We start from the raw sequence: 27844 nt of genomic DNA, 5'->3' as shown, positions 1-27844 counted from the left end.
GGACTCATTGCCCGGAGATGAGTCAGTGCTTGCCACACGCAACAAGTCACCAGCCGCTTGCCGGTTGCCGGCTGCGTCCGCTAGCGTTGCGCTCTCTTCAGCGTCGGCGAGACGTACAGTTTACATAAAATTCTGCGCAAACTGCGGAATACCTGAGCGTAGTCCGGCCAGATAGCTCTCTGCGTGACGGTATTTATTCTGAAATTTCGCAACGTTTCGGTCGTTACTGTTGGTAACCACCATCAGGGCAGCTACAATTACACGGTATGAGAAGAACATAAAAAGACAACATAAAATGTGCAATTAAATCTATTATTTGATAGACTTCGAGTAACAGAATGAACATTCTGTATTGACGATGGCACTGACCGGTGGCTCTTACGTGTCTCCAGCACAGCATTGTATTCGTGGCCTAGTAGTTTTCGCCGGTCTCGACTCCAGTTCTCAGTAACCACCCTATGTTTGGGGGGGAAAGACTGGAACCGAGTCCACTGAGCCTCGTGAGACCAAAATGAGAAGCTGACTGAATAAATAAGAATACTGTATTTGTTCTAAAATAAAACAACGTTTCGATCACTATAGCAGATAGTCATCATCAGGATCACGGTGTTTACATGGTATAAGAAAAACATAAACAACAACTTAAAAGGCAGAGGTGTGCTATTGGAGAGCGTCAGCTTGACACTAACGCATTATAAACAAATGGAGAGATTGTCACTCCATGAGCAGTGTTTGGAAGCCAGGAGCGATAAGCGACATTATATACAAGCGTAAAGCGGGCTATATTTCCGGTACTCGATTGCGTCTGGTGTGTTAGAGGTGTGGGAGCCGCTGTTACACAGGGACACGAAGCGAGTTGGCGCCCGTCGCGGGACTTATTGCCGCGAGTGAGAAGGGTGCCGCCGTACCTGTAATGGGAGGTGGCTCGACTACGGTGGACGGTCCGAAGAAGGACGGAATGTCCCCGGAGGTGGTGACGGGCGTGTTTAGGTCTCCGGGTTGCGGCTCGGGGGTGGCCGGCTCCGCCGCGAGCGGCGCGGGGACGGTGGAGGAGGCGGCGGCGGAGGCGGCGGTGGCCGGGCTGGAAGGCGAGCCGGCCGCGCCCGCGCCCGCGTCTTTGCCGGAGTACAGGCAGTCGAAGCTGAGCACGTTGAAGTGGTGGGCGGCTGCGGCCACGGCGGCGGCGGCCGCGCTCTCGGCCGGCAGGAAGAGCGGGTGCGGGTGCAGCAGGGGCGGGTGCGGCGCCAGCGTCTCGACGCCGTCCATGATCATTGTCGGCGGCGGGCAGGTGCTGGCGGGCGCGCCTCCTCCTGTTGGACAGTCAGAGACCAGCGTGTCGGTGTCTGCAGGTCCGCCCGGCACGGCTAGCCCTGCCTCCTCCTCCTGCTGCTGCTGCGAGGCTGGCGGAGTGGTCGGCGGTGGCGGTGCGTCACTTCCTCTCGCCGAGTCGGACGTCGTCGAATCCGAGGCGGCGGCGAATAGGTGGCACGTCCAGGATGTGGGTGACTGGGGGAGGGGGAGCACCAACACGCAACCGGTAGCCGACAGGGTTGTTGTGTTGTTGTTGTTGTTGTTGTTGTCGTCGCACGTCGCGTCCCTCCCACGAGAGGGGTCGAGGTACTCGCGTCACCTTCGGCTGTCAAAAGCCGCTTATCGGTCACCCGCGCAGGCACGCACGCAAACACACGCGCACTTAGTGTGACGGCCGTCCTCCCTCCTCGGCGTCTGCTCTAGCACTAGCGCGCCGCCGGGCTCCGTCACCAGTTTTATGAATGAAGCTCGTGTCCCATATTTGGAAGTCGCGACGGGGCCGGCCAGCCAATGAGAGTGCGGCGGCACGCGGCCCCTCCCTCCGCTTCCCCCCACCGCGCGCCATCCCCACCCCGCGGCGGCGTCAGTCACTCGGCGGGCGCCGCCATCCCCTCCACGGCGCCGCGTAACGGTGACGTCAAGGTGACGTAATCGAACAGATATAGCAGCGCCGCTCTCGCCGCGGCGGACGCTCTGCGCTAGCGACGGCCGCGCCGCACATCTCGGCCAAGTCCTTTGCCTCCGCAACAATGCTGCGCACCGTGAGGAGTCTTCTGTAGTGCTGCGCAGCGGCGTCTCCTTTTAAGGTGATCGGAAAGGGCCGAACGCTGCCGAGAGCTCGCGAATTCGACGTCACGGGCGGAGGAATGCCAGGCGGGCTCGGCACGTTTCGCCGACGCTCGGGAGGCGGCAGTGATACCAACACCGCCGCTTCGGCTTGCGCGAACAGTACAGCTGTTCTCGCGCCCATTCCCGTCAGAGCCCTCTCTTCCCCTCGCAGACGGGCGCCTCCTGCGACCGTCGCACTGAGGTGCTGCCACTGTAGCGCCGCCGTTTCCTCGATAGCGGTGCTCCGAAGCATACGACGCCGGTTGGCAGAATGCGAGCCGGCGACGACCGCGATTCCATTTTTGAAGGGCGTCCAAGGCCCCAGCCGTGAGTCAAGCCTCAAATAAACCGGCCAGCAAGCGTGTGACGTGCTGTTATGTAAGCGGTCAGCCGGTGCGGCGGGCAGAGCGCGCGCTACCGTTACGTACCGATGACACCATCGGCGAGGAATTAGAAATAGGGGCGTCGCGTGCCAAGTGGACGCAAAGATAGCAGCGCGCGGTATATTTAGCCGGTGCGGCGGCATCGCGTAGGCGGCCGGGCCTCCTCCGCCCCCTTACAAGTACACGTAAACACGGCGAGCGACACGTCACGTCTCCACTCCACGTCACGGCCGCTGCCGCTGGCAGCGCTTCCTCGCCACTGCCGGCTGTCACATTCCTGCCGCACAGAAGTCGGCGAGACGTTCGGGCAGTTCAGTGCTGTTCGACTGGCCTGGCCGACCAAGCAGGCGCTAATCTGTTGCTGGACTCTGCCAGAAACTCTTCAGAAACCAGACTGTTTTCATTTCCGTAAAAATTTTTTAACATTCTGCGCTATAGATTAGTAAACAAACGCAGTATTTGTTTACCAAATAGATCGTATTGACGGTCTCCTAACGCCTTAATACCTAGCGTCGCTAATTCGCATCATCCGAATGGGACGCTAATAAATGCGATAGAACACTAGTGTTGGTAGTGCAGATTCCACAAGAAGCTGCCAATGCTTCTGACGTGTGCTGCCATCTCCTGGGTGTCTTGGGTACTTCTAGAAGGGCATAATATTTTATTTTTTTCTTCCATGTAGTATTTTTTCAGATATTAAAGGGCTAACAATAGTACTCCATTTTTTCTGTTGGGATGTGATACCAGAAGAGTGTGCATCATTGTATGTATCTCAAAGCACAACACTATTACTCGCCTAGCTATTCACGAAAAGCACTAAACACAGACGGTAGTTGCCTGATACTCAGAAAGTAGTTAACTGCGCTGACCGTTTACATTGCTCAAAAAGTCCTTAGCTAAATGGCACTTTTTCTAAAAGTTGTTCCATTGAAACAGGCAGCTGTAAGTTACTAAACAGTACGTTACTTTGGAATATGGCGTAACTGAAGAATTCCTAGTGGGCAGAGTTTAATATGACATACCCGTGGACGTAATTAACTGATTCATTTAACGAAGTTGGCAAGCCATTTACTTTGACTGTCTTAAGAACTATTGATTTCTGGGCAATTTTTTTCCCAAAAATGAAAATTCAAGATTTGAAAAAAAAAAGTTGTTGCCAGAATAAACGATCTTAATAATGTGTTCCATTTATCGTTATCTTTGCGAATGCAATATCAGAAGTTACCACACCACTGTGTATCTCTCAAGGAAATATTTTCGCTTTACAGTATGCATAAAAGCCACAGTAAACTATCTCAGGATGTTCGCAGATATTACTAATGAAGTACGTTAGCTTGCGATGTTCAGAAAAAAATAATTTGAAACTTTGCAGTTTCCTTCCGAAAAGTCTACGATAAAGATGACACTATCATAAAATAAACAACGTATTTGAGTACGGAGCTCACTACCTGACAGGTTTTCATAACTGATAGTGTTCTTAATGGTGTTTACATGTTTATAGTACTCAAAAATGACACGGTAATTGTCATCGGGAGCCTTTTGAGGCTGGTGTTGATAAAGTTTGGTATATTTAAGTGGTTTAGCGGGTATGTTTTTGCAATAAACGGGGAAACATACAGAAAACAAATCCTTGCCGAAGAGACAATCAGCAGTATAAACAATTACAGCGGGAAGCTCGTACGTTAATGAACATTGCTTCGTCGCTTGAAGCAGTCTTGAATACTACAGCCTCGGAGGAGGCCACGAACGTATTATTAGCTTTACACGCAGTAAACACATACGCACGCACACACACGCACATTCACACACACACACACACACACACACACACACACACACACACACACACACATAGCTGAGCTATAAATGGAATGGTTATAGGTGTGCTCGAGTGATACCCTTAGTATTTCAGCATGATGTTTCCAATAAGAACGCTGAAGAGTATTTCTGCAGAAAAAAAAGAAATGTGTAAACCTCGTGCACACCTTCTTATTTAAATGATATAGCTACTGCACAGGAGCTCTTCTGCCCTTACGTGTAAGTACCGAGCGAAGTGGCTCAGTGGGTACTAAACCAGACTTGCATTCGAGAGGACTACGCTTCAAATCAGCCTCCTGTCAACCAGATTTAGATTGCCCGCTGCCCGTGAGATCTATAAATCGCTCCGGCCAAATGCCGGGACGGTTCCTTTGAAAGAGCGCAGCCAATTTCCTTCCCCATCCTTGAAACATTCCGAGCTTGTGGTCCGTCATTAGTGACACCGACGTCGACGGAACGTGAAACCCTAATCTTCCTTCATTCTGTTAATCCTGAATGTTGTGTTATTGTTAATTAGAATCATCCAATCGTAGCAGATGAAGAATTTCATTCTTTTTCTTGTTTTGTTTTCCGTCATGAGCGATAGAACACGCTGTTTAAGAGCCGACATTCAGTGCAACAGTAAGTTGGTACTGATATTTTTTATTGATTAGAATTGGGAATTTTAGACACAGTGCAAAAATCCAATCTGGGTGCCGAATAGCACAATAACCCTGGGTTCGGTGTGGGCCGGCGGTGGGGTGAGTGGACTGGTGAAGCCTCTTGTGGGGTTGTGAACCACTGAGGACTACGGCGGGGACGAAGCCTCTCCGTCGTTTCTAGGTCCCCAGTTCAATACAATACACTCCATAACATATTGAAATAAATTTGTACGTCTTCATGCATTCACAGAGCCAGGTTAGCACCTGGTAGCCCAAAATTGGAAGTAATTGTTTTGCAGCGTAAATCGGTTTCGCATTAATACATTAGAATATCTACTACGTTTCGCTACCATACTATAATTTCAACTCGCACTGGACCTCGGTAAGTAACCACACTTTAATTATAACCGCCGGGAATTACAGTTCCAATGTCTCCCTATACTTGAGTATTGCTCACCAGATCGGGTTGACGGAGGAGATAGAGAAGATCCAAAGAAGAGCGGCGCGTTTTGTCACAGGGTTATTTGGTAACCGTGATAGCGTTACGGAGATGTTTAGCAAACTCAAGTGGCAGACTCTGCAAGAGAGGCGCTCTGCATCGCGGTGTAGCTTGCTCGCCAGGTTTCGAGAGGGTGCATTTCTGGATGAGGTATCGAATATATTGCTTCCCCCTACTTATACCTCCCGAGGAGATCACGAATGTGAAATTAGACAGATTCTAGCGCGCACTGAGGCTTTCAGACAGTCGTTCTTTCCGCGAACCATACGCGACTGAAACAGAAAAGGGAGGTAATAACAGTGGCACGTAAAGTGCCCTCCGCCACACACCGTTGGGTGGCTTGCGGAGTATAAATGTTGATGTAGAATGTAGATGTAGATGTAGGGACCGCGAAGACAAAGTACACAAATTACAGCAAAGACAGAGACATCCTCCTTGTTCAACATACTGCGAATGGAAGAGAAAGAAACCTTAACACTTCGTACAATGATAAGTACTTTCTGCCATGTACTTCACAATAGTTTGAAATGTATATATCAGTACTCGCAGAAGCTACGTGTTGGTAGTCAGCATTTGTTGTATGCTGTCGTGCTGCTGGGCAAGTCTGAGGTGGGAGGGATTTGTGTTTTTAGAATTCAATTCACAACGCGCAGACAAAGTTGTTTGCGTTTCTATGGGATGTTCACGTTTGAAGCACATGAGGACGCAGACTGATGTGTTGCTTGGCTTCCGCATGCCGTTTTCTTTTTTTTTTTAAATAAAACAAACACTGTTAACATTCTGCATCTTTATTCTTGATGTCTACATATTTGCAGACATCTGCCGCTAGAGGGCTCCTATCTATAGGGTGAAACATGGCCGTATGTAACGTAGCTTTGTCGGTGCGTGAGAAAAGGTGTTCTGTAATTGAGTTCAGAATCTGAGCAGTTCGTCCAAACATGGAGCACCATCTCCTTCAGCACAACTTGGGCCCATCCGATTCTCTGTTCTAAACTTCAACAACACCTTCGAGAAATTCATTTTGACATTGTTGAAGCGGTGCAAGCAGAGGTGACGTAGGGGTTCCGTCAACAAAGTCAAATATTCTACAGTCACAGTATCAACAAAGTGGTCTCTCGTTGGGAGAAATGTGTTGGTCGCCAGGGTGACTGTGTCAAGAAGTATTTAAGTGGACAGAAGAGACGTAAAAGTTAATAAAGTTATTTTAATTTAAAAAGCATTAAGAGTTTCACATAAAAATTCGGAGACATCACTTTTCATTACACTCCCGTAGGACCATTACTTTTTACAGAAAGTGTAACTGACATAGTGGAAGTTCCATGAGGCTTTTCGCGGATAATGCTGTTGTATGCAGAGAAGCCGCAACGGTAGAAAATTGTACCGAAACCCAGGAAACCTAGAAGATGACCAACAGTTGATGCAGTGACTGGCAACTGGTGCTCAAAATAGGCAAATGTGACCTATTGTGCATAAATGGGAAGGAAGTTCCATTATTGTATGATTACACGATTGCAGAAAAATCACTCCAAGCAGTTAAATCCTTAAAATGTCTAGGAGTGTGGATACAGGGTGATTTTAAATGGAATTATCACGAAGAAATAAATGACCGGTAAGGCGCCCGTACAATATTTTTCGGGAGGGGGGAGGAGGGGCCTAGACCTGAGGGTAAGGAGTAATTTTTAACATTTTGGAGGCCGAATGATGACTTGTAAGTAACCATATAAAGCTTTCAGTTCCGTCTCTGTTAAAAACGTGTGTAATATCGACTCTTAAATAATTTTAATGAAAGAAAAGCACCTGACTACACAATAATTTTTCCTTTCACAGAGGGGATGGCCACACCCCCTGCCCATCTCCTCTTGCCTCCGGCTATGAGCGCTCTTGATGGCAGGTAACGGGAAAATGGTTCAAATGGCTCTGAGCACTATGGGACTTAACGTCTGAGGTCATCAGTCCCCTAGAACTTAGAACTACTTAAACCTAACTAACCTAAGGACATCACACACATCCATGCCCGAAGCAGGATTCGAACCTGCGACCGTAGCGGTCGCTCGATTCCAGACTGAGGCGCCTAGAGCCGCTCGGCCACACAGGTCGGCGGTAACGGAAATTCCAGTCAGATCCATTGATAGAATCCGCTGGAAATGTAGCCCAATCACAGAGGAGGTAGCTTACAAAACCCTCGTTTGACCAGTACTTGAGTATTGGTCGTGAGTCTCGAGTCCGTATCATACAGGCTTGATACAGAAAATCCTAAGGAAAACAGTGCGGTTTGTTACTTTTTCATTTAGTAAGCCCAGAAGCGTCTCGAAGATACTCAGGCAACTCCAGTAGAGACACTACAAGAGCGGTATTGTGCATAACGCTGTGGTTTACTATGAAAATCAGCGTCCTTCAATGGAAACAGTCAACTGGTCTGCATCCCCCTATGTATATGTTGTTAGAAGACCATGAAGATAAAATTAGAGAAAAAAAAGTAACAGTAGGGTTTAACGTCCGGTCAACAGCGAGGTCATTAGAGACGGAATTAGAGAGAATCATGCCCATACGGAGACTTGCTAACAATCGTTCTTCTAGAGCACTATTTGCATCTGCAATAGGAAAAACTGAGGGGGGGGGGGCAGGGTGAGGGGGGGTGGAGTGACTACGGTATGAAAATCACCCTCCGCCGTCCACCGTAAGCTGGCTTGGCGAGTGCAGATGTAGACATATGGAAGTGTCTTGGAAAGAGACAGTGATGATGACAAGGACGTCGACTGCGCGCCGGACCCATCCGTGGGGCTCGGGCGTTATCGCGCCGCGCCGCACCGCGTCGGGCTGCGGTATTATTAGCCCAGCTGATAGCCGCACAGCGCGTGACGTCACGCTTCATTCACGGTGCGGCAGAGCGCTCAGGCCGTTCGATCGAGCGGCAGCGGCGGCGACCCCCGAGCGCAAGGTCACGGCCAGCCCACCCCCACCACACCCCCACCATCGGCCATCCCCCACCACCCGCCCCTACTCCCTGCTGCGACAGCAGCGCCCCAGTATGCCCGGTGGTTCCCGGCGTGGTCAGGGTGTGCGTCTGTTACGAGTAACTATTTGGTACAACTACGCTACGTTGAATACCTTGCGAGGAAACCAGTATACCGCTAATATTGAATACGTAGACAGGAGACACAGATAACGTACTATCTGCTCTTGGGGTCACATAGGATTGGAGGTGGAAGGGAAGAACTAGTCGCATATATGAGTGAGTTTTTGGAGCGTGCAAGAAATCTTGAGACCTGCAAAATCTCGTCGGTCACACTGATTTTATCTGACATCCATATTGAGATGCACACAGTTATTGGCAGCAGATTACATTGCGAAGACGACGTGGAAGGTGCATTGTTATTTATCCGAAGCAGTATATTTACAAAAGCTAGTATTTTTCCCTTAGAGTTCAGTTACGAAAAACAGAGATACTAATACTTCACACTGAATTTCACGCCAGCACGCCGTTAGGGGATCCAAAACTAAATGCGTGCTAAAGTAGCCACCTCACACAGCTGCAACAATTCCAAAGCTGCTGCAAATGAATTGCTGCACGATGCTACACTTTATGAATGACTTCGTCCATTTTGTTTTGGATCCCGTAGCAGCGTGCCACTGTAATATGGTACGGGGATTTCAGCGCGTAGCACGACTCCTGACCTGTACCTGATACAAACAAAAATAATTAAATAATTTTATTTTTTCGAGGTAATAATTAAAACTTTATGATTAACTTTCTTAAACATCATACAGTCAACATATACACTGAACGACAGAACTGTCAAACACCATGAAGAAAGATCCTATTAATCGGCTGACGTGCCCCACGAGGTCTCCAAGCCAACAATGTCATGAGCCTCTAGCTTGTTTTCTTTTCCTATATACTCAACTGGCCATTAAAATTGCTACACCAAGAAGATGACGTGCTAAAGATGCGAAATTTAAGCGACAACAAGAAGCTTCCGTGATATGCAAATGATTAACTTTTCAGAGCATTCACACAAGGTTTGCGCCGGAGGCGACACCTACGACGTGCTGACATTAGGAAAGTTTCCAACCGATTTCTCATACACAAACAGCAGTTGACCGGCGTTGCCTGCTGAAACGTTGTTGTGATGTCTCGTGGAAGGAGGAGAAATGCGTGACATCACGTTTCCGACTTTGATAAGCGTTGGACTGTAGCCTATCGCGATTGCGGTTTATCGTATCGCGACATTGCTGCTCGCGTTGGTCGAGATCCAATGGCTGTTACCATAATATGGAATCGGTAGGTTCAGGACGGTAATACGGAACGCCATGCTGGATCCCAACGGCCTCGTATCACTAGCACTCGAGATGACAGGCATCTTATCCGCATGGCTGTAACGGATCGTGCAGACACGCCTCGATTCATGAGTCAACAAATGGGGGCGTTTGCAAGACAACAACCATCTGCACGAACAGTTCGACGACGTTTGCAGCAGCATGGACTATCAGATCGTAGACCATGCCTGTGGTTACCCTTGACGCTGCGTCACAGACAGGAGCGCCTGCGATGGTGTACTCAACGACGAACCTGGGTGCACGAATGGCAAAACGTCATTTTTTCGGATGAATCGAGGTTCTGTTTACAGCATCATGATGGTCGAATCCGTGTTTGGCGACATCGCGGTGTACGCACATTGGAAGCGTGTATTCGTCATCGCCACACTGGCGTATCATGGTATGGGGTGCCATTGGTTACACGTCTCGGTCACCTCTTGTTCGCACTGACGGCACTTTGAACAGCGGACGTTACATTTCAGATGTGTTACGACCAGTGGCTCTGCTCTTCATTTGATCCTTGTGAAACCCTACATTTCAGCAGGATAATGCACGACCGTATGTTGCAGGTCCTGTACGAGCCTTTCTCGATACAGAAAATTTTCGACTGCTGCCCTGGCCAGCACATTCTCCAGACCTCTCACCAATTGAAAACTTCTGGTCAATGATGGCCGAGCAACTGGCTCGTCTCAAAACGCCAGTCACTACTCTTGATGAACTGTGGTATCGTGTTTAAGCTGCATGGGCAGCTGTACCTGTACACGTCATCCAAGCTCTAACTGACTCAATGCCCAGGCGTATCAAGCCAAATTGTGTGAAAATGTAATCACATGTCAGTTTTAGTATAATATATTTGTCCAATGAATACCGTTTATTATCTGCATTTCTTCTTGGTGTAGCAATTTTAATGGCCAGTAGTGTATGCTTGTAACAGACGTTCCGGACAGGCGCAACATTAGTCATTTCACAGTGGCATTACTCCCTGAAGAATTTCAAGAGTCTACAACGCTTTCAACTTTAAACGATCTGTCAGTTGTTGGAATCCATATCATTAATTAGTTTCAATTCTTCGTTGTCCCTTATCTTGGAAAGAAAGAAAATAAATATTGCATTTCTCTCTAATAGTCATACGCTTGGTTCCGCAGCGAACTTTGAGTCGAACGAGAGTTTCAGTTTTGGGTTATCACCAATAGAGATCACGTTTCGTCGCTGGAAAGCACCTCACTCGAAAACAAATACCTAATTAAGCGTACTTCTTGCGCAGAAGCTATGTTCTCGTACAAAGGACAGATCCACATTATATTAAAGAGAAAACTACTGCATTCCCTTACGGAAACTGACAAATTTTCTGAAATGAAGCCATAGGCGGTCATTCGTTCACCAGTCTGATGTGACTACAGAATGCAGCGAAACGAAAGCTGAAGTATAAAATTTCGCATTTTACACGCCTTTACACGCTATGTATCTGACAGTTATATGCCTCTTTCCTATTCCTCAAGCATGTGGTTCCTCAACGGGTTAGTCAAACGTTGTCGCGCGTCTCACGCTCGAGATGCGATTAATTTATTTCTGTGTCTGACAGATAAGCGGCGTGTTTTAAAGTTAAGTTTTTTAAATGTTTCATTTTTTCATTTTATTCTTCAATTTTCGTTTTATCGAACGTTGTTATACCTGGTGATTTAACTATTTTTGTAAAAATGGATTTGCTTACCTAATACGTACTCATGTATCTCTCTTAAACAACGCGTATATTTATGTTAGTTTGACTATTTCAAATCTTCTGAGTGACTTTATTTTGTCCAAGTTTTCCAAAACCCAGTATTTTTATTGATATGTTCAAAATGGCGACAAAAAACAGTACAGTGTGATCTCGCTATCCAGACGACATCCGACATATTCACGGCTTATATTTGGTGGTTTTGACCAGAATGATGACGAAGAAAGTCTGTCTTCATAAGCTTCAGCTCCTGAAGGAATGTCAAATCTCACCCCAGAGGTTCCGGAAGAGGAAGCTGACACTGACGCGAAGAGAACGCTGACACTGAACAAAAACATACCACCTGATTGTGAAGACGACGAGACCTCTTATGTATGTCTCAAAATGCAAGGAAGAAAAATATTAGATTCAGTTTCATGAGAAAAACACCTTATCCACGTAAGAGTAGGCGTAAACACAAACCCATCAGACAACTCCCAGGCCCTGTCGGAAGGGCAAAAGAGTCACAGACAATTCTGGAAATTTGGTTCTGTTTATTTGATGGCAGTTATGTTAGAAAAGAATGTAATGTTCACTAAACAATATAATGATAGCATCCAAGATAATTATTCACGTGTCAGAGCTGCTAAAAAGACCGACAAAACCGAGATAAAAGCGTTCACTGCCCTTCTCTGGATTGCTGGAACTTACAAAGCCGGGAAACTTAACCTTTCATATTTATGGGCTAATGATGGATTCGGGATTGAGATATTTCGTCTCACCATGGGTTTCGTTTCTTACTTCAAACTCTGAGATTCCATGACAGGCAAACCAGAGAAGAACAAAATGCTCTCGATCGCATTGCCCCTATCAGGGGAATTTTTTGAGAAATTCATTAAGAACTGTATAAAGAGTCATTGTATAGGAGAAGACGTCACCATGGATGAGAAATTGGAGGCTTTTAGGGATAGGTGCAACTTTATTGAATATAGATCTTCCAAGCAGGGTAAATATGGAGTTAAAATATTAGCTGCCGTCGATTCAAGCGTGTATCGTACGTGCGACATGGAAATTTAGGCAGGCAAGTAACCTGTTAGCCCTCTCCAGGTTAGTAATAAATCCGTGGATGTCGTTCACGCCTGGTTGCCCTGTTATTAAATAAGGTCATAATATAATAGCTGACAACTGGTTCAGTGATGTTACTCTTCTACACACCTTGTCAACAAAATACGGTCTGGCCTATGGGGGTGGGGACTATGAAAAGAACAAACAGCAAATTGCAAAAGAAATGAAAGATTTGAGAAACAGAGAGGCATTTTCCAACTTTTTTCCATTCTATAAAGGAGGTACTGTCTTTTCACGTGTGCCACACAACAAAAACAATAAAAAGAATGTGAACTAGATTTCCAGTACGCATTCGGACGGAGCAATTGAGGAAGCAGGTGGTGAGAAAAGAAAACCAGAAATGATTGTGCATTGCAATAAACATAAACTTGATGTGGACATGGCTTCCAAAATGTGTTCTGCTTACAGTGTCCAAAGAGCCACGAAAAGGTGGCCAATGATACTGTTTTCCCAATTCTAAACGTATCTGGTATCAACTGCCAAGTCATATGCCTGGGGAACGAGCAAAACGTGCCACCTTGCCGAGTTTTCCTTCGTGAGCTGAGAAAAGAGCTCATAATGGATCACTGGATTAGGTGATCACAGCACCAACGCTTGCCGAGCACTATGGCCTTACGTCTTCGAGAACTTCTTCCTGAAGGTCAAATACCACAAATTTCAAGCAACTCTGCAACAATTGATACTGATGATGATGATGTTTGGTTTGTGGGGCGCTGAACTGCTCGGTCATCAGCGCCCGTACGAGGTCCCAATTTTTACCCAGTCCAGTTTTTTAAACAGTCCAATCCAGTCACTGTCACGAATGATGATGGTGATGAAATCCTGAGGACAACACAAACACCCAGCCCCCGGGCAGGGAAAATCCCCAACCCAGCCGGAAATCGAAGCCTGGACACCTTTATCCAGAGTCAGCAATTTAGCTATTTAGACCACGAGCTGCAGACAATTGATACTGAAGCCCGTAAAAGAAAGCTCTGCCAACCCTGCTGAGACGATGAAAATAAAACGACAATACCCACCAAATATACATGCGGAGGATGCAGCCAACTTATATGCCCACAACACTGTGACTATTTTTGTGTCGGTGGCTGTAAAATCGATCATGACAATGATGAAAATCATTCAGCGAGACATTTTTTAAAAATAGGGGTTGTTGGGGACGATTTTTTTGTTTGTTTCTTTTTACTAGTCCTAGTGGTACTAGTCATGTTTCATTCGTTTGACGGAACTTCCATGAGCTAATTTATACAAAAAGTTTAGACATAGTTTATTTAATAAGTAACGTTCCCAGTTTGATGTTGCATATGTACTTCTTCACCTGGAAAAACCGAAACATTACTTTTTTCATTTAACTAAATCTGTATCTCACAGATACCGGGCGTGTACCGATGTTCGATCGGATGACACATATAAAGGAGTGTTAAGAGATCACGTAGATCGTACAAACTTGTCTTCGATTGATCGTCACACAGATTCCCGTGTGGACCACATAGTAACAGACATCCTTGACGCAGAGAAGCGACTGAAAGAGATGAAACAAGTCGCTAGGTCGGGATTAACGGAAATGGACCCTTACTTAGCGAAACTATAGCCCAGCGCAAAGTCACAAGCGACTGGAAAAGCGCGGGTGACTCCTGCATATGAGAAGGGTGAAGAGACGGACCCGCAAAATTACAGACCAAGATCCTTAACATTGGTTTGCTGCAGAATGCGTGAACATATTCTCAGTTCGAATATAAAGTTTTCTTGAGAGGGGAAAGCTTCCGCCCACAAATCAGCACAGATTTAGAAAACATAGCTCTTGCGAAACTCAGCCTGCCGTTTTCTCACATTATACACTGCGAAACATGGATGAAGCGAACAAGTAGATTCCGTATTCCCAGATTTCCGGAAAGTGTTGGAGATAGTGCCCAGTGCAGACTGTTAACAAAGATACGAGCATACGGAATCGGTTCCGAGGTATGGGAGTAGATCGAAGATTTCTTAATAGAACTCAGTACGTTGTCCTCGACGGCGAGTGTTCATCAGACACAAGGTTAGCGTTACGAGTGCCACGGGAAACTGTCACAGGGTCGCTCTTATGCTCCATACACTTAAATGATTTGACGGACAGCAGTTTGCGGCTGTCTGATGATGACGCTAAGGTGTTCGGGAAGGTGTCGCGACGTAGACAAAACTTCAGTTGGTGTGACGAATGGCAGTTAGCTCTAAACGTATAAAAATATGAGTTAATACAGATGAGTAGGAAAAACAATCATGTAATGTTAGAGCACAGCATTAGTAGAGTGCTGCTCGGCACAGTCACGTCTATTAAATATATAGGCGAGAAGTTGCATAGCTATGTGAAATGGAACGGTTGCGAGAATTTTATGGAAGTGTGATTCAACTGAAAAGGAGACCCTGAACAGAACACCAATACGACCCATTCTTGAGTATTGTGCAAGTGTTTGGGATACCTGTCATGTCGGATTAAAGAAACCAATCGAGAAGCGAATTGCTAAAATTGTTACCGGTAGGTCCCGTCGACAGGCGAGTTTTACGCACATGTTTCGTAAACTCAAAAGGGAATCCCTGGACGGAATACCATTTTCGTTTCGCGGAACATGGTTGAGCAAATTTACAGAACTTTTGTATGAGAAACTGGAAAGGAAATTCTTAGTAGTGGGACCGCCCCCATTAACCATACAACGGCTTGCGGAGTATGCATGTATGTAGATGTAAAATAAATCGACCAATAACCACGTAAAAACTTATTTCGCTTGAGCAGACGAACTAGCTGTGAGATAAATCGGGCCATTTTAACTCTAAAAATGGTTCGAATGGCTCTGAGCACTATGGGACTTAACTTCTGAGGTCATCAGTCCCCTAGAACTTAGAACTACTTAAACCTTACTAACCTAAGGACATCACACACATCCATGCCCAAGGCAGGATTCGAACCTGCGACCGCAGCGGCCGCGCGCGGTTTTTAACTCTAAGTTGGTTAGGATTCTAGTAGAGAAAAATTCTGCAAACAGGAAATTCAGAACATCTATATATAAAAACGGACACGCGCTACCCTTCAAGTTGTTCCTTCCTCGTTTGAATATTCAAGATTTACTTTGTTGCTGAAGAGTCACTTTAGATAATTTTTGCTGCACTTTGTAACTCACGGACTTATGTTTTGAATCGTTGTAAGCCATCAATGAACAAATTATATTTTAGTAAAAGGTACAGAACTATTTGGAGGCATAGAGCAATCAAGCGGTTACTGAAATATATTGACAGCTTTAAATATTGCTGACGATAACGTATTGTTAGCGTGACCACTCATCGTATCATACGTCGTCGAGTACGCAATATATATGGACACATGAACAATGGTAAAGAGCTTCAGCAAGTAGTGAAACAATGTAGTCTTTTGGGAATGCTTACGGAATGAACGTCAACGCAAAGAAATCAACACTTACGCAAACAGGAGAAGCAAAACAAGTTAAAAACATTGTTGAATGGAGTAAAGCTGGTGTACGTTAAAGAGCCAAAATATTTATGAAGTAAAATAAAGATTGATTGAAAGATGTGCTCATGAAATAAAAACACAAACAACAGAAATTAAGAAGAAAGAACAGGACGATATTTAGTAGGAATGTTGACGTCAACAAGGGAAGCGACTGATCAAACGTTTTCTATGGAGTGTTCTATTACACAGTGCAGAAATTTGAATTCTGAGGAAAGACGACACCAGATCGCTGGAGACGTTCGAGATGTTGATGCTGCGAAGAATGGAAAAGATAAAGTGGATAGACAAGATGAGATATGAATAGGTAATAAGGTGACTGGAGGTAATCATGCAATAAATGCAGAAATTAAATCATAAATAAAGTTCTAGAGGGGTATGTACAGAAAAAAAGTAAAGCAAAATGGAAAGGTTTCGGCTTCTGGATGACACAAGAAAGTACAAGTACAGCGAATTGAAAAAGGAAGAAATGGATCACGAGATTTTTTTTTTTTTTTATCAGTCTACGGACTGGTCTGATGCGGCCCGCCACAAATTCCTTTCCTGTGCTAACCTCTTCATCTCAGAGTAGCACTTGCAACCTACGTCCTCAATTATTTGCTTGACGTATTCCAATCTCTGTCTTCCTCTACAGTTTTTGCCCTCTACAGCTCCCTCTAGTACCATGGAAGTCATTCCCTCATATCTTAGCAGATGTCCTATCATTCTGTCCCTTCTCCTTATCAGTGTTTTCCACATATTCCTTTCCTCTCCGATTCTGCGTAGAACCTCCTCATTCTTTACCTTACGAGAAATTAAGATACGAATAAGTTGTACGCAGGACAGGCAGCTATGAGGATAAATCCAACTGAATTTAGAGTTCAAAGAAGTAATACAGATAAATAAATGGCTATCTCTGGTGTCATAAATTGAAATAAGATGTTCATTTAGCTACAGTAAGAATTAAGTTACTGTAACACCTACAAAAGATGTAAAAAAGAAAGTGAAATGTCAGACAGATAAAACAGTAAGACAGGAATGCAATTCATTGTTATTGCTGCTTAACTGAAATGCAATAAAAACAGCAAAAAAGGGAAGGAAAGTTCAGCACAGCAATTAACGAGTAAAGGGCACAAGTTATAATATTAAGGTAAATAAATTATATTCTTCTTAAGGCTGCAAGTAAAGGAATGTCAAATGGAAAGTATAGACGATAAACCTCAGAAATGGGAGTGAGATAGTGACAGTGAAAGATAATAAGAGGTTACATAAAGTCAAGTAATGGATATAAAAACTGGAGAAATTACATTATGAGAAGTGGAAGAATTGAGGTGTCCCCTGAGCAGATAATACGAGGTAAGCAGAAAGGAACGACGTCTGCTGTTTAGTGCCACATCGACTTAGTTTTCATTTAAGGTGAAGAACCAATCAATCTGGGAAAGTAAATGGAGCACGGGATTGCTCACTTGATGACACGAGGTGCTGAAACAAGCTGCAAGAAGCTGGTTAGTGTATTGAAGTGAAATATCAACCATGGAAGAATCACGAAAGAAGACACAGGGAGGAACTGAACGCCGGCCGCTGCGGCCGAGCGGCCGAGCGGCTCTAGGCGCTCAGTCCGGAACCGCGCGACTGCTACGGTCGCAGGTTCGAATCCTGCCTCGCACATGGATGTGTGTGATGTCCTTAGATTAGTTAGGTTTAAGTAGTTCTAAGTTCTAGGGGACTGATGACCTCAGGTATCAAGTCCCATAGCGCTCAGAGCCATTTGAGCCATTGTTGTTGTTGTTGTTGTTGTTGTGGTCTTCAGTCCTGAGACTGGCTTGATGCAGCTCTCCACGCTACTCTATCCTGTGCAACCCTCTTCATCTCCCAGTACCTGCTGCAGCCTACATCCTTCTGAATCTGCTTAGTGTATTCATCTCTTGGCCTCCCTCTACGATTTTTACCCTCCACGCTGCCCTCCAATACTATATTGGTGATCCCTCGATGTCTCAGAATATGTCCTACCAACCGATCCCTTCTTCTAGTCAAGTTGTGCCACAAACTTCTCTTCTCTCCAATCCTATTCAATACCTCCTCATTAGTTATGTGATCTACCCATCTAATCTTCAGCATTTTTCTGTAGCACCACATTTCGAAAGCTTCTATTCTCTTCTTGTCCAAACTAGTTATCGTCCATGTTTCACTTCCATACATGGCTACACTCCGTACAAATACTTTCAGAAACGACTTCCTGACACTTAAATCTATACTCGATGTTAACAAATTTCTCTTCTTCAGAAACGCTTACCTTGCCATTGCCAGTCTACATTTTATATCCTCTCTACTTCGACCATCATCACTTATTTTGCTCCCCAAATAGCAAATCTCCTTTACCACATTAAGTGCCTCATTTCCTAATCTAATTCCTTCAGCATCACCCGACTTAATTCGACTACATTCCATTATCCTCGTTTTGTTTTTGTTGATGTTTATCTTGTACCCTTTTCAAGATGCTGTCCATTCCGTGCAACTACTCTTCCTAGTCCTTTGCTGTCTCTGACAGAATTACGAAGTCATCGTCGAACCTCAAAGTTCTCATTTCTTCTCCATGGATTTTAATACCTACTGCGAACTTTTCTTTTGTTTCCTTTACTGCTTGCTCAATATACAGATTGAATAACATCGGGGAGAGGCTACAACCTTGTCTCACTCCCTTCGCAACCACTGCTTCCCTTTCATGTCCCTCGACTCGTTTAACTGCCATCTGGTTTCTGTACAAATTGTAAATAGCCTTTCGCTCCCTGTGTTTTACCCCTGCTACCTTTAGAATTTGAAAGAGAGTATTACAGTCAACTGTGACAAAAGCTTTCTATAGGTCTACAAATGCTAGAAACGTAGATTTGGCTTTCCTTAATCTTTCTCCTAAGATAAGTGGTAGGGTCAGTACTGCCTCACGTGTTCCATTATTTCTACGGAATCCAAACTGATCTTCCCCGAGATCGGCGACGTACTTGAGGACAATATTATGGAAATGGAAGAGGATGTAGATGAAGATGAAATGGGAGATATGATACTGCGTGAAGAGTTTGACAGAGCACTGAAAGATCTAAGTCGAAACAAGGCCCCCGGAGTAGACAACATTCCATAGGAATTCAGAATAATGCTAGAAATTTAAGGGATAGGTGGAATAGTTATTGACGAACTGTGAGTAATAACGGGTGAAGAAAGCAGGCTATGGGATATCAAGGGCAGTAGAATTCATTAGCTTTTGGGTCGATAAGCTGTCTAGCTGAAACAAGAATTAGTGAGAAGTGTGGAAACCTGAAGAGACTTCCACCAGAGGAAAGCAGAGGTTGGTTTCAAATCTTTGAATAACTGGTCACACAGCCCCCCTCGTCCTATCCCCATCCCCCGCCCCACCCGCCACCCACGCACGCACACAGTAGGAGAGAGAGAGAGCAAAAAGACACGGCCCGATTAGGGTGTTTTGCTTCAGTATTCTACACAGTGTCCGTTGTGAAAGATTAGGTGGGAATCTCATTCTTCGAGGATGCTGATAAGAACCTCAGAGACGCAACGTATCTCCTTTCTATTCTACATTTTCAGGGAAAGGGTCAGAGATATGCACCCTGGTACGGTGACGTAGTGAACGTAATCAGTGCGCAGTTGCACATCTCACGAACACCTAACGTTCCAGATAACGGCCGACACCCCGTCACGCAACGGCGACGTCGTTGCGTATGTCCTCGGTACCGGTGCGTGCCGGGTCTATTCGCTGGATTTGGGCGCTTCCTGCAGTCTCGTTTATTCAACTGCGTCACCTCTCGTGTGAGTCCTGTTTGTTAACAGCTCCGGCTCCCTTCGGACGACAAAATCTCTTTTCCATTGTTTCTCTGTGATAATAAAGCACTCTCTGACAGACTGTAGGAACATTAGGCGATGCACAATCCTTGTTTTTCAGAGCAGATAGCTTGCTAAGAAGTGTTGTAATCAGCGTGAAAAGCGACAGTGAATCAGCATTTTCTGTAGACTGTGCAATCAGTATTCTATAGCAATGATCTTTATTTCCAGAGCACTTTCTCCATTCGTGTTTCCGCAAGTTTTGCATCAACTCCGAATCTCTTCCTTCTTGTACCGCGCGAGCAACTGTTCCACTGCAGTCGAAAAGTTCGGGGGTTCAATTACCTGGTGCTTTACGATTTTTTAATTTCGGTTAACGTCACTTTAACTGCTTGCAGCTCATTAAGCACGTCTAAAAATCCAACCTTGCATTTTTCATATTCCCTGTTAAACTGTACATAGCTCTACAACTTGCAAGCTACGTTGCTTCCAATTTATAGCAAGGCGAGATCATAGTATACTGCCTGACAAAACGTGAAGCACACCGAAAACATAGTCAGATGTCAACGTAACTTTGTACTCGTACACACACAATCAGTGGATATGTAAATGATTACAATTACAATTCTCTGTAATAGGTAGAAGGGCTCTAGAGTGCATCGTAGTTCTGATCGTGTTAATAGTTGTTCCCAGGGTTGGTAGCGTACAGGGTACGGCGCTTAAATCCGGACACATGATTTTTTTTTAAAGAAGCAAATTTATTAAAACAAAACACAAATTAAATTGAAAAGCCTTTTACATATAAGTACTGGTATCTTTCAGGAGGAATCCTGCCTCGGGCGTGGATGTGTATGTTGTCCTTAGGTTAGTTAGGTTTAAGTAGTTCTAAGTTCTAGGGGACTGATGACCTCAGCAGTTAAGTCCCATAGTGCTCAGAGCCATTTGAATCATTTTTTTGAACATTACTGGATGTAGCCTCCTTCAGCCGCAAAGACCGCCTCCAATCTTGTCCTGTAGCTGTCGCACGCACTCTTTAAAACAGCACTGCTCATATTCGCGAATGCTGCTTCTACAGCGGTGCGTGGAGATGCGATCTAGGGTGCCTCGTCTTATTGGTAACTCTTTCGATTACGCTCCAAACATAGTAGCCGAAGGGGCTCAAATCCGGGCTATTCGGGGGCCGGTACTTCTTTGACCAAAACATGTCAACGTCATCCGAGAGCCAGTTTTGGACTAAACGTCCTGTTCAAAAATATATAGTCTCCTCGAGGCCCCACTTAGCATTCATGGTTTCACGACATTCGTCAAAACTTGCAGATAAACTTCTTTTATGACACTTCCTGGCAGATTAAAACTGTGTGCCGGACCGAGACTCGAACTCGGGACCTTTGCCTAACGCGGGAGAGTGCTCTACGAACTGAGCTACCTAAGCACGACTCACGCCCCGTCCTCACAGCTTTACTTCCGCCAGTACTTCGTCTCCTACCTTCCAAACTTTACAGAAGCTATCCTGCGAACCATTGCAGAACTAGCACTCCTGAAAGAAATGATATTGCGGAGACCTTAGCCAAGGTCCCGAGTTCGAGTCTCGGTCCGGCACACAGTTTTAATCTGCCAGGAAGTTTCATATCGGTGCACACTCCGCTGCAGAGTGAAAATTTCATTCTGGAAACTTCTTTTGTGACAGTTTGTCCCTTTTCAGAGAGGTGTTATGATGTCACCCTCACTGGACACAACATCTAGGACGCGAAAAACAGACTTCTCCGAAGCCAAAATATCGTAAACAGTTGATCTCGGGTACTCTAAGAATCGAACTATTTCAGTGGGCGAACGCCCAGCGCGAAGACCTTCGATAATCGCGGCTCTTCGATTTTACTACGCACTTGGCCGTAACATCTAGGTCATTCTGAAGTTCTAACGGTTTACTAGATGCCTATGGCTTTCAAGAACGCCAATCGCGACCTCCGGAAAAAGTACTATATGGCGGAAAATTCAAATTGAAATTTGTCTGGATTTAATCGCCGCACCCTGTACAGAAGTAGCGTGAACAGCGTCAGATTTTGAGTCACCATTGCGAAAGACATAGAAATGCTGCGACTCGTGTAAGATAGCATTATGAGCACCTCGCTGAGTTTGAAAGAGGCTTCATTGTGGGCCTCCATTTGGTCAGCTGGTCGAGTCGTGAAGTACCTAGGGGACAGTGGCCCGATGTTAGACTGCATGGGAATGTGTAGGCAGGCAGGTTCATCATTGAGATTCTGGTCACATTGTACCCATTGTCACAGCTGCGTTTGTCATCCGAGAACAAGTAATGGACTGCCTGTAACAATGCGTCTCATCTCGATCCTTTCTCTTTTTTATTATTTGCTTTCGGAACGCGCCCATAGCCCATCTCACCACTGGAAAAGTTACACAATAGTTGGTATTGACAATTCACAGTATACATAAGTGTAAGTCACACTCTGGTACCGAGGTACATAGGCTTAACAAATCCCGCACTTTTGATCGGAGATTAGCTGCACCTGATCAGAGAATTACGGTCCCACTAGTAGGCTGCCATTAACGGCTCAACAGAAACGCTTGCGTTTGGAGCGGTGCAGCGACAGGGAAGCAAGTACCGCTGATGAATGCCGCCGTATTGAGTTCAGCGATGAATAACGGTTCTGCACCACTCTGGATGACCATCGGCGGCGTGTATGCCAGGTGGCTGGGAAGCGGCCTTGTTCTTCCAGTGTTTTGGAGTGGCACGGAGATGAGACTCCTGGACTCATTGTGTGGAGAGATGGTAATGACTGAGACAACTTTGACGGTGCAAAGGGCGTCATGGACATCCTGCATCCTCATGTTCAAAATGTTTCAAATGGTTCTGAGGACTATGTGACTTAACATCTGAGGTAATCAGTCCCCTAGACCTTAGAACTACTTAAACCTAACTAACCTAAGGACATCACACACATCCATGCCTGAGGCAGGATTCGAACCTGTGACCGTAGCCGTCGCGCGGTTCCGGACTGAAGCGCCTAGAACCGCTCGGCTACCGCGGCCGGCTCATCCTCATGTGTTACCTCCCACGTTACAGTATCGTGGTTCCATTTTACAACAGGACAATTCTCGTCCACACATGACACGAGTCACTATGAACCCTCTGCCTGATGTTGAGGTTCTTCCGTAGCCAACAAGATCCCTAGACATGCCCTCAACAGAACATACGTGGTGGGATCAGACTGGGCGCCAAATCTGTCTCAGTGCCAGTATCCAGAACCAGCTACAGCTGGTGTGGACCAGTTTTCTTCATGAGAGAGTACAAAATCCCTATGACACCTTTCCTAACTGAGTCACGGCATGCATTTAGTCTAGATGGGGTGCAAAACATATTGATAAATGGCCTCTACTGCTAACTTCTTCGTAAATTTGACTCGATTTTGTAATCACTGAATTACATCAGGTAGCATCTCAACCCGTAAATTTTCATTCTGTTTCCTCCTCACCTTCTGGACGTGTCCATTTTTTTGTCAGGTAGTGTATTATTATCACGACCATACCTAATGAAGCACTGCAGTACTTGAATCAACGTTCACGGTGATAGTTTGCCAAACAGAGTTTCGTTTTGTAAGAAATCACCTGTAAAGTAAGAATACATGTGGACCGTATGAAAATAATGCTACACAGTTACGTTCGTAGGGTATCCATTAACAACAGTGCTGGAATATCCAACGTAAATGAAGACTTGAATTCCTATCAGATACAGAAGAGGATCAAATGAAATCATTTTAAATGTGAACATTTTAGGTTAGGCTCAACCGTACTGTTATTGACATTAAATGACACAACAAGTTTACTGTTACCAGTCACTGTTTTTTATTTCCACGACGCGTTTCGTGATTTAAACCTCCATCATCAGGTGGACTTACATTTGTTAGTATGACGTGTGTGTGTTACGATTTTTTGGAGAAACCAAGGCACTGTCTAATGGGAGAAACAAAGCACTATTTCAGAACATGGTTTTCGGTTTCTTTTGACAAGAAACTAAACGCATATCCATCGGTAAAAATAAAATAAGTAAAATAGTTACCTCCGGTGGCCACTGAAGGTATCTATTTTACTTATTTTATTTTTACCTTTGGATATGCGTTTAGTTTCTTGTCAAAAGAAACCGAAAACCATGTTCTGAAACAGTGTTTTGTTTCTCCCACTAATCAGTGCCACACGTTCCTCCAAAAATCGTAACATAACACAACACAAACATACGTCGTACCAACAAATGTAAATCCACCTGATGATGGAGGCTTACACTCTGAAACGCGTCGTACAGAAAAATAAACAGTGACTGGTAACAGTAAACTTGTTGCTTCGTTCAATATGGAATAATGATTGTACTTGTTACTTAAATCTGACGTTAACTTATATCTGTTTGTGAGAGCTGCTTCTTGCTAAGCGAAACAAGGTATTCAGATTGGAAGTCTACTAGGTAAATCATACCTAGTGCCTACGTACCTCTACTAATACTCAAATTTTTTCTCTTTTCTCCGGAAATCTGTGAATTTCTTTGGAAACGACAAATGTTATATGAGACAGAGGGATCGTTAGCAAGAGGCGTAATTTAAATTCCTTGTCTACTGATTTAGGTTTCCCGTGATTTCCGTGTGTCATTTCAGGTAAATGTGGCGATGTTTCCTTCGAGAAAACCGCGGCCAGTTGATCTGTTATCCAGCTGCCTTAGACTTCATCTCTAATAAGCTAGATGGTGATAGGGTACGAAATTGTAACCTCGCTTTAAAAAATTAAATAAAAACGTTTTAGTTGTTTACATCCGGATCGCTTACTTATCAAGGGTGCTCTTCACACAGGATTTCATTTTATTTTAAAATAGGACTTCTAGTAGGTAAGCCACTTGTTCTTCAATATTCTTTTCTTGTTTCTCCTGAAGTACTGACGACAGAAGCTATGTTTTATTCAACTTCCGTGACAGTTAAGAATTCGTGCCAGTTCGGAATTCGAAAGGGAACAATCGGTTTAAACAGGTCGTCCACTCACGGTGGCAGGCCGACTCAGTTTTGCAGTGGTGCTGATGTTGTCTTCGTTTCGTTATTTCAGGACACGACAGGGGTGAGTGAGGGTAGGACCATTTGGTCGAGAGGTTAGGTGATACAATAAACACATTATTGTTAACGTCTCTGCAAGATAAAGATCAGTTCACTAAAGTAGTTCTTCACTTTCTTACGTAATCATTGTATTCAAAATACACGTTATATAAGAACTATCGCAGTATTTTATATTATTCTTACTTTCGATATTCTCACTTTTTACTAATGAAAACAAACCACACTATTTCGAATTCTTTTGATGCATAACATGTAATTCCGAAATTTAGAAATCAAATCAGTGGTTGAGCGTTATCAGCAACCAAATACTATGTAACTATGGGATATCTGAACCCAAAATTGCTTAGTAATAGGGGGATGAGAGTAACATCCCAAGTGTCTTTAGGACTCTGAATCTTGCGTCTGGTTATATAGACCCTGCAGAGATCTGTTAGACAACAGGTAGTAATATTAATCTCCGGCAAACACAGAGCCTCGCTGAAGGCTAATTCCTTTATCACTGAGTCCATAGTTCCATTTCACCGTTACTCAGCTACTTTTAAGTCAACAGGTCGCACAATAACCTCTCTATGGTGGGAAATAAATGATTTTAGGTTGTATTTATAGGACATTACTTAATGTGGCTCATGTAAATAAATTGCGCTACTCACAATGGAAATGGAAATGCCGTGTGGCTAGGGCCTCCCGTCGGGTAGACCGACTGGCGCAAGTCTTTCGAGTTGACGTCACTTCGGCGACTTAAGTGTCGATGGAGATGAAATGATGATGATTAGGACATCACAATACCCAGTCCCTGATCGGAGAAAATTTCCGACCCAGCCGGGAATCGAACCCGGGCCGTTAGGTATGACATTCCGTCGCGCTGACCACTGAGCTCCCAGGGGCGGGCAATGAATTTGCGATATCTACATCAAAAGCTTCACTGAGCAAGCCATCTTACGGCGTGTAGTGGAGGCTCCTTGGTAGACCACTAACATTTTGGAAAGTTGTATGTGAGAAAAACGACTGAGGATAGGTTCCTTAAAACTTCGAATTTTTCTAATTTTTCCGTCATCATCAAATGATACATGCGGGGTACTTTTAGTTCAATCTCGGGATTTTAACAATAATACTGCGTGCTTATGATTAAAGTGCAGCTACTCACAGAGGTCCATTGTGGGCCATAATTATCGTATGGCAGCGAAACATGATGCGAGGCATATTCGGAAAGCAAGGTCCGATTAGGCGCGAAATGGAAACCACTGTGGAAATCCGATGAAACTTCGCACAGATGTGTTGGGCAGTGTCTTTCGTGTGCCTAACGATCGCTTCACGTCGCTCTTTTCAGTTCAGAGCCCAAAATGATCACGTAGAAATGCCTATAACAACAGTGTCTCCCGCCAAGCAAATGGATCTGGTGAGAGATTTCGCCTGAATCTATGCAGCCCACATAACATAAATGTCATACATTTCTTTCTTCAAAGACAGTTTTCAGCCACATTCTGCGGGGGCAATAAAGACGCTCCTGCAGCGTTTTCGATGGGAAGTGTTTGATGACCCACAATACAGCACTTAATTGGCTCTCTCCGTTGTTCCTCTCTGCTCACATGAACCACTCGCTATGAAGTCGACATTTTGGCACAAACAACGAAAGGCAGATCAGCGAAGACAATTGGCGGAAAGCACATGCGGCTGCTTTCTGTGACGAGGGTAATGGAAAGTTAGTACAACGCCACGTCAAATGTCGGAGCGGCGACTATTTAGAGAGGTAGCTGGAAGGTTTGACTAACTGTTGTGAATAAAAAAAAATTATTTGTCACTGTGGTTTTCATTTCGCAACCGATCGGAGCTTACTTTCTGAACAGCCCTCGTAATATCCTAATGCGTTAATGCGGAACCGATTTACGCCGGAAAAAAATTAGTTCCAATTTTGGCCTCCAGCTCCAAATCTGGCTGTCAGTATCTCGTCGACGTCCTCACTGCTCATGCTGGATAAACTGTGTAAGCGGCAATTAATAAAATCATCAAGATTGTGCCTTAATCACTCGTGTGACCATACCTGCCCTAGTACCGTTCCTGATCAGTTACATATGGAAACATCTCTATACGTGTTTCTTGCATTCACAGCGCCAGATTTGCACCTGCTGGCCAAAATTGGAACTAATTTTTTCCAGCGTGTACGCTACCATTTTACGCTGCCATACAATAATTACAACCCACATCGAACCTCTGTGAGTAGTTGCACTTTAATAATTACATTGAAGCACCTATATATAGTAATGCGTATTCGAATACAGAGATATGTAAACAGGCAGAACACGGCGCTGCGGTCGGCAACGCCTATATGAGAGAACAAGTATCTGGCGCAGTTATTAGATCGATTACCGTTGCTACAATGGCAGGTTATCAAGATTTAAAGGTGTCTTAACGCGGATTTCTTGTCGGTGCACGAGCGATGGGACACAGCATCTCCGAGGTAGCTATGAAGTGGGGATTCTTCCGTACGACCATTTCATGAGTGTACCGTGAATATCAAGAATCCGGTAAAACTTCATATCTCCCATATAGTTGCGATCGGGAAAAAATCCTGCAAGAATAGGACCAACAGCGACTGAACAGAATCGTTCAACGTGACGGAAGTGCAGTCCTTCCGTAAATTGCTGCAAATTTCAGTGCTGGGATATTAACAAGTGTCAGCGTGCGAACAATTCCACGAAACATCATCGATACGGGCTTTCGAAACCGAAGGCCCACTCCTGTGCCCTTGATGTCTGCACGACACAAAGTTTTACGCCTCGCTGGGGCCGTCTGCTCCGACATAGAACTGTTGATGACTGGAAACACG

The 27844-nt window shown here is 44.9% G+C and overlaps 1 protein-coding gene across 1 annotated transcript in view; it reads right to left on the bottom strand.

The window, feature by feature from the left end:
• LOC126090559 (early growth response protein 4) overlaps window positions 1–27844 on the bottom strand; it is a 145978-nt gene that overhangs the window by 40319 nt on the left and 77815 nt on the right. Inside the window, exon 2 of the mRNA XM_049906995.1 lies at window positions 909–1310. Within this exon, the coding sequence (XP_049762952.1) occupies window positions 909–1272 (364 nt within the window). The 5' untranslated portion in view covers window positions 1273–1310. The remainder of the gene's footprint in view (window positions 1–908; window positions 1311–27844) is intronic.

The sequence above is a fragment of the Schistocerca cancellata genome, chromosome 1 (assembly GCF_023864275.1).
Source record: "Schistocerca cancellata isolate TAMUIC-IGC-003103 chromosome 1, iqSchCanc2.1, whole genome shotgun sequence".
NCBI lineage: Eukaryota > Metazoa > Arthropoda > Insecta > Orthoptera > Acrididae > Schistocerca > Schistocerca cancellata.
This window is presented reverse-complemented; position numbering and strand designations above follow the sequence as displayed.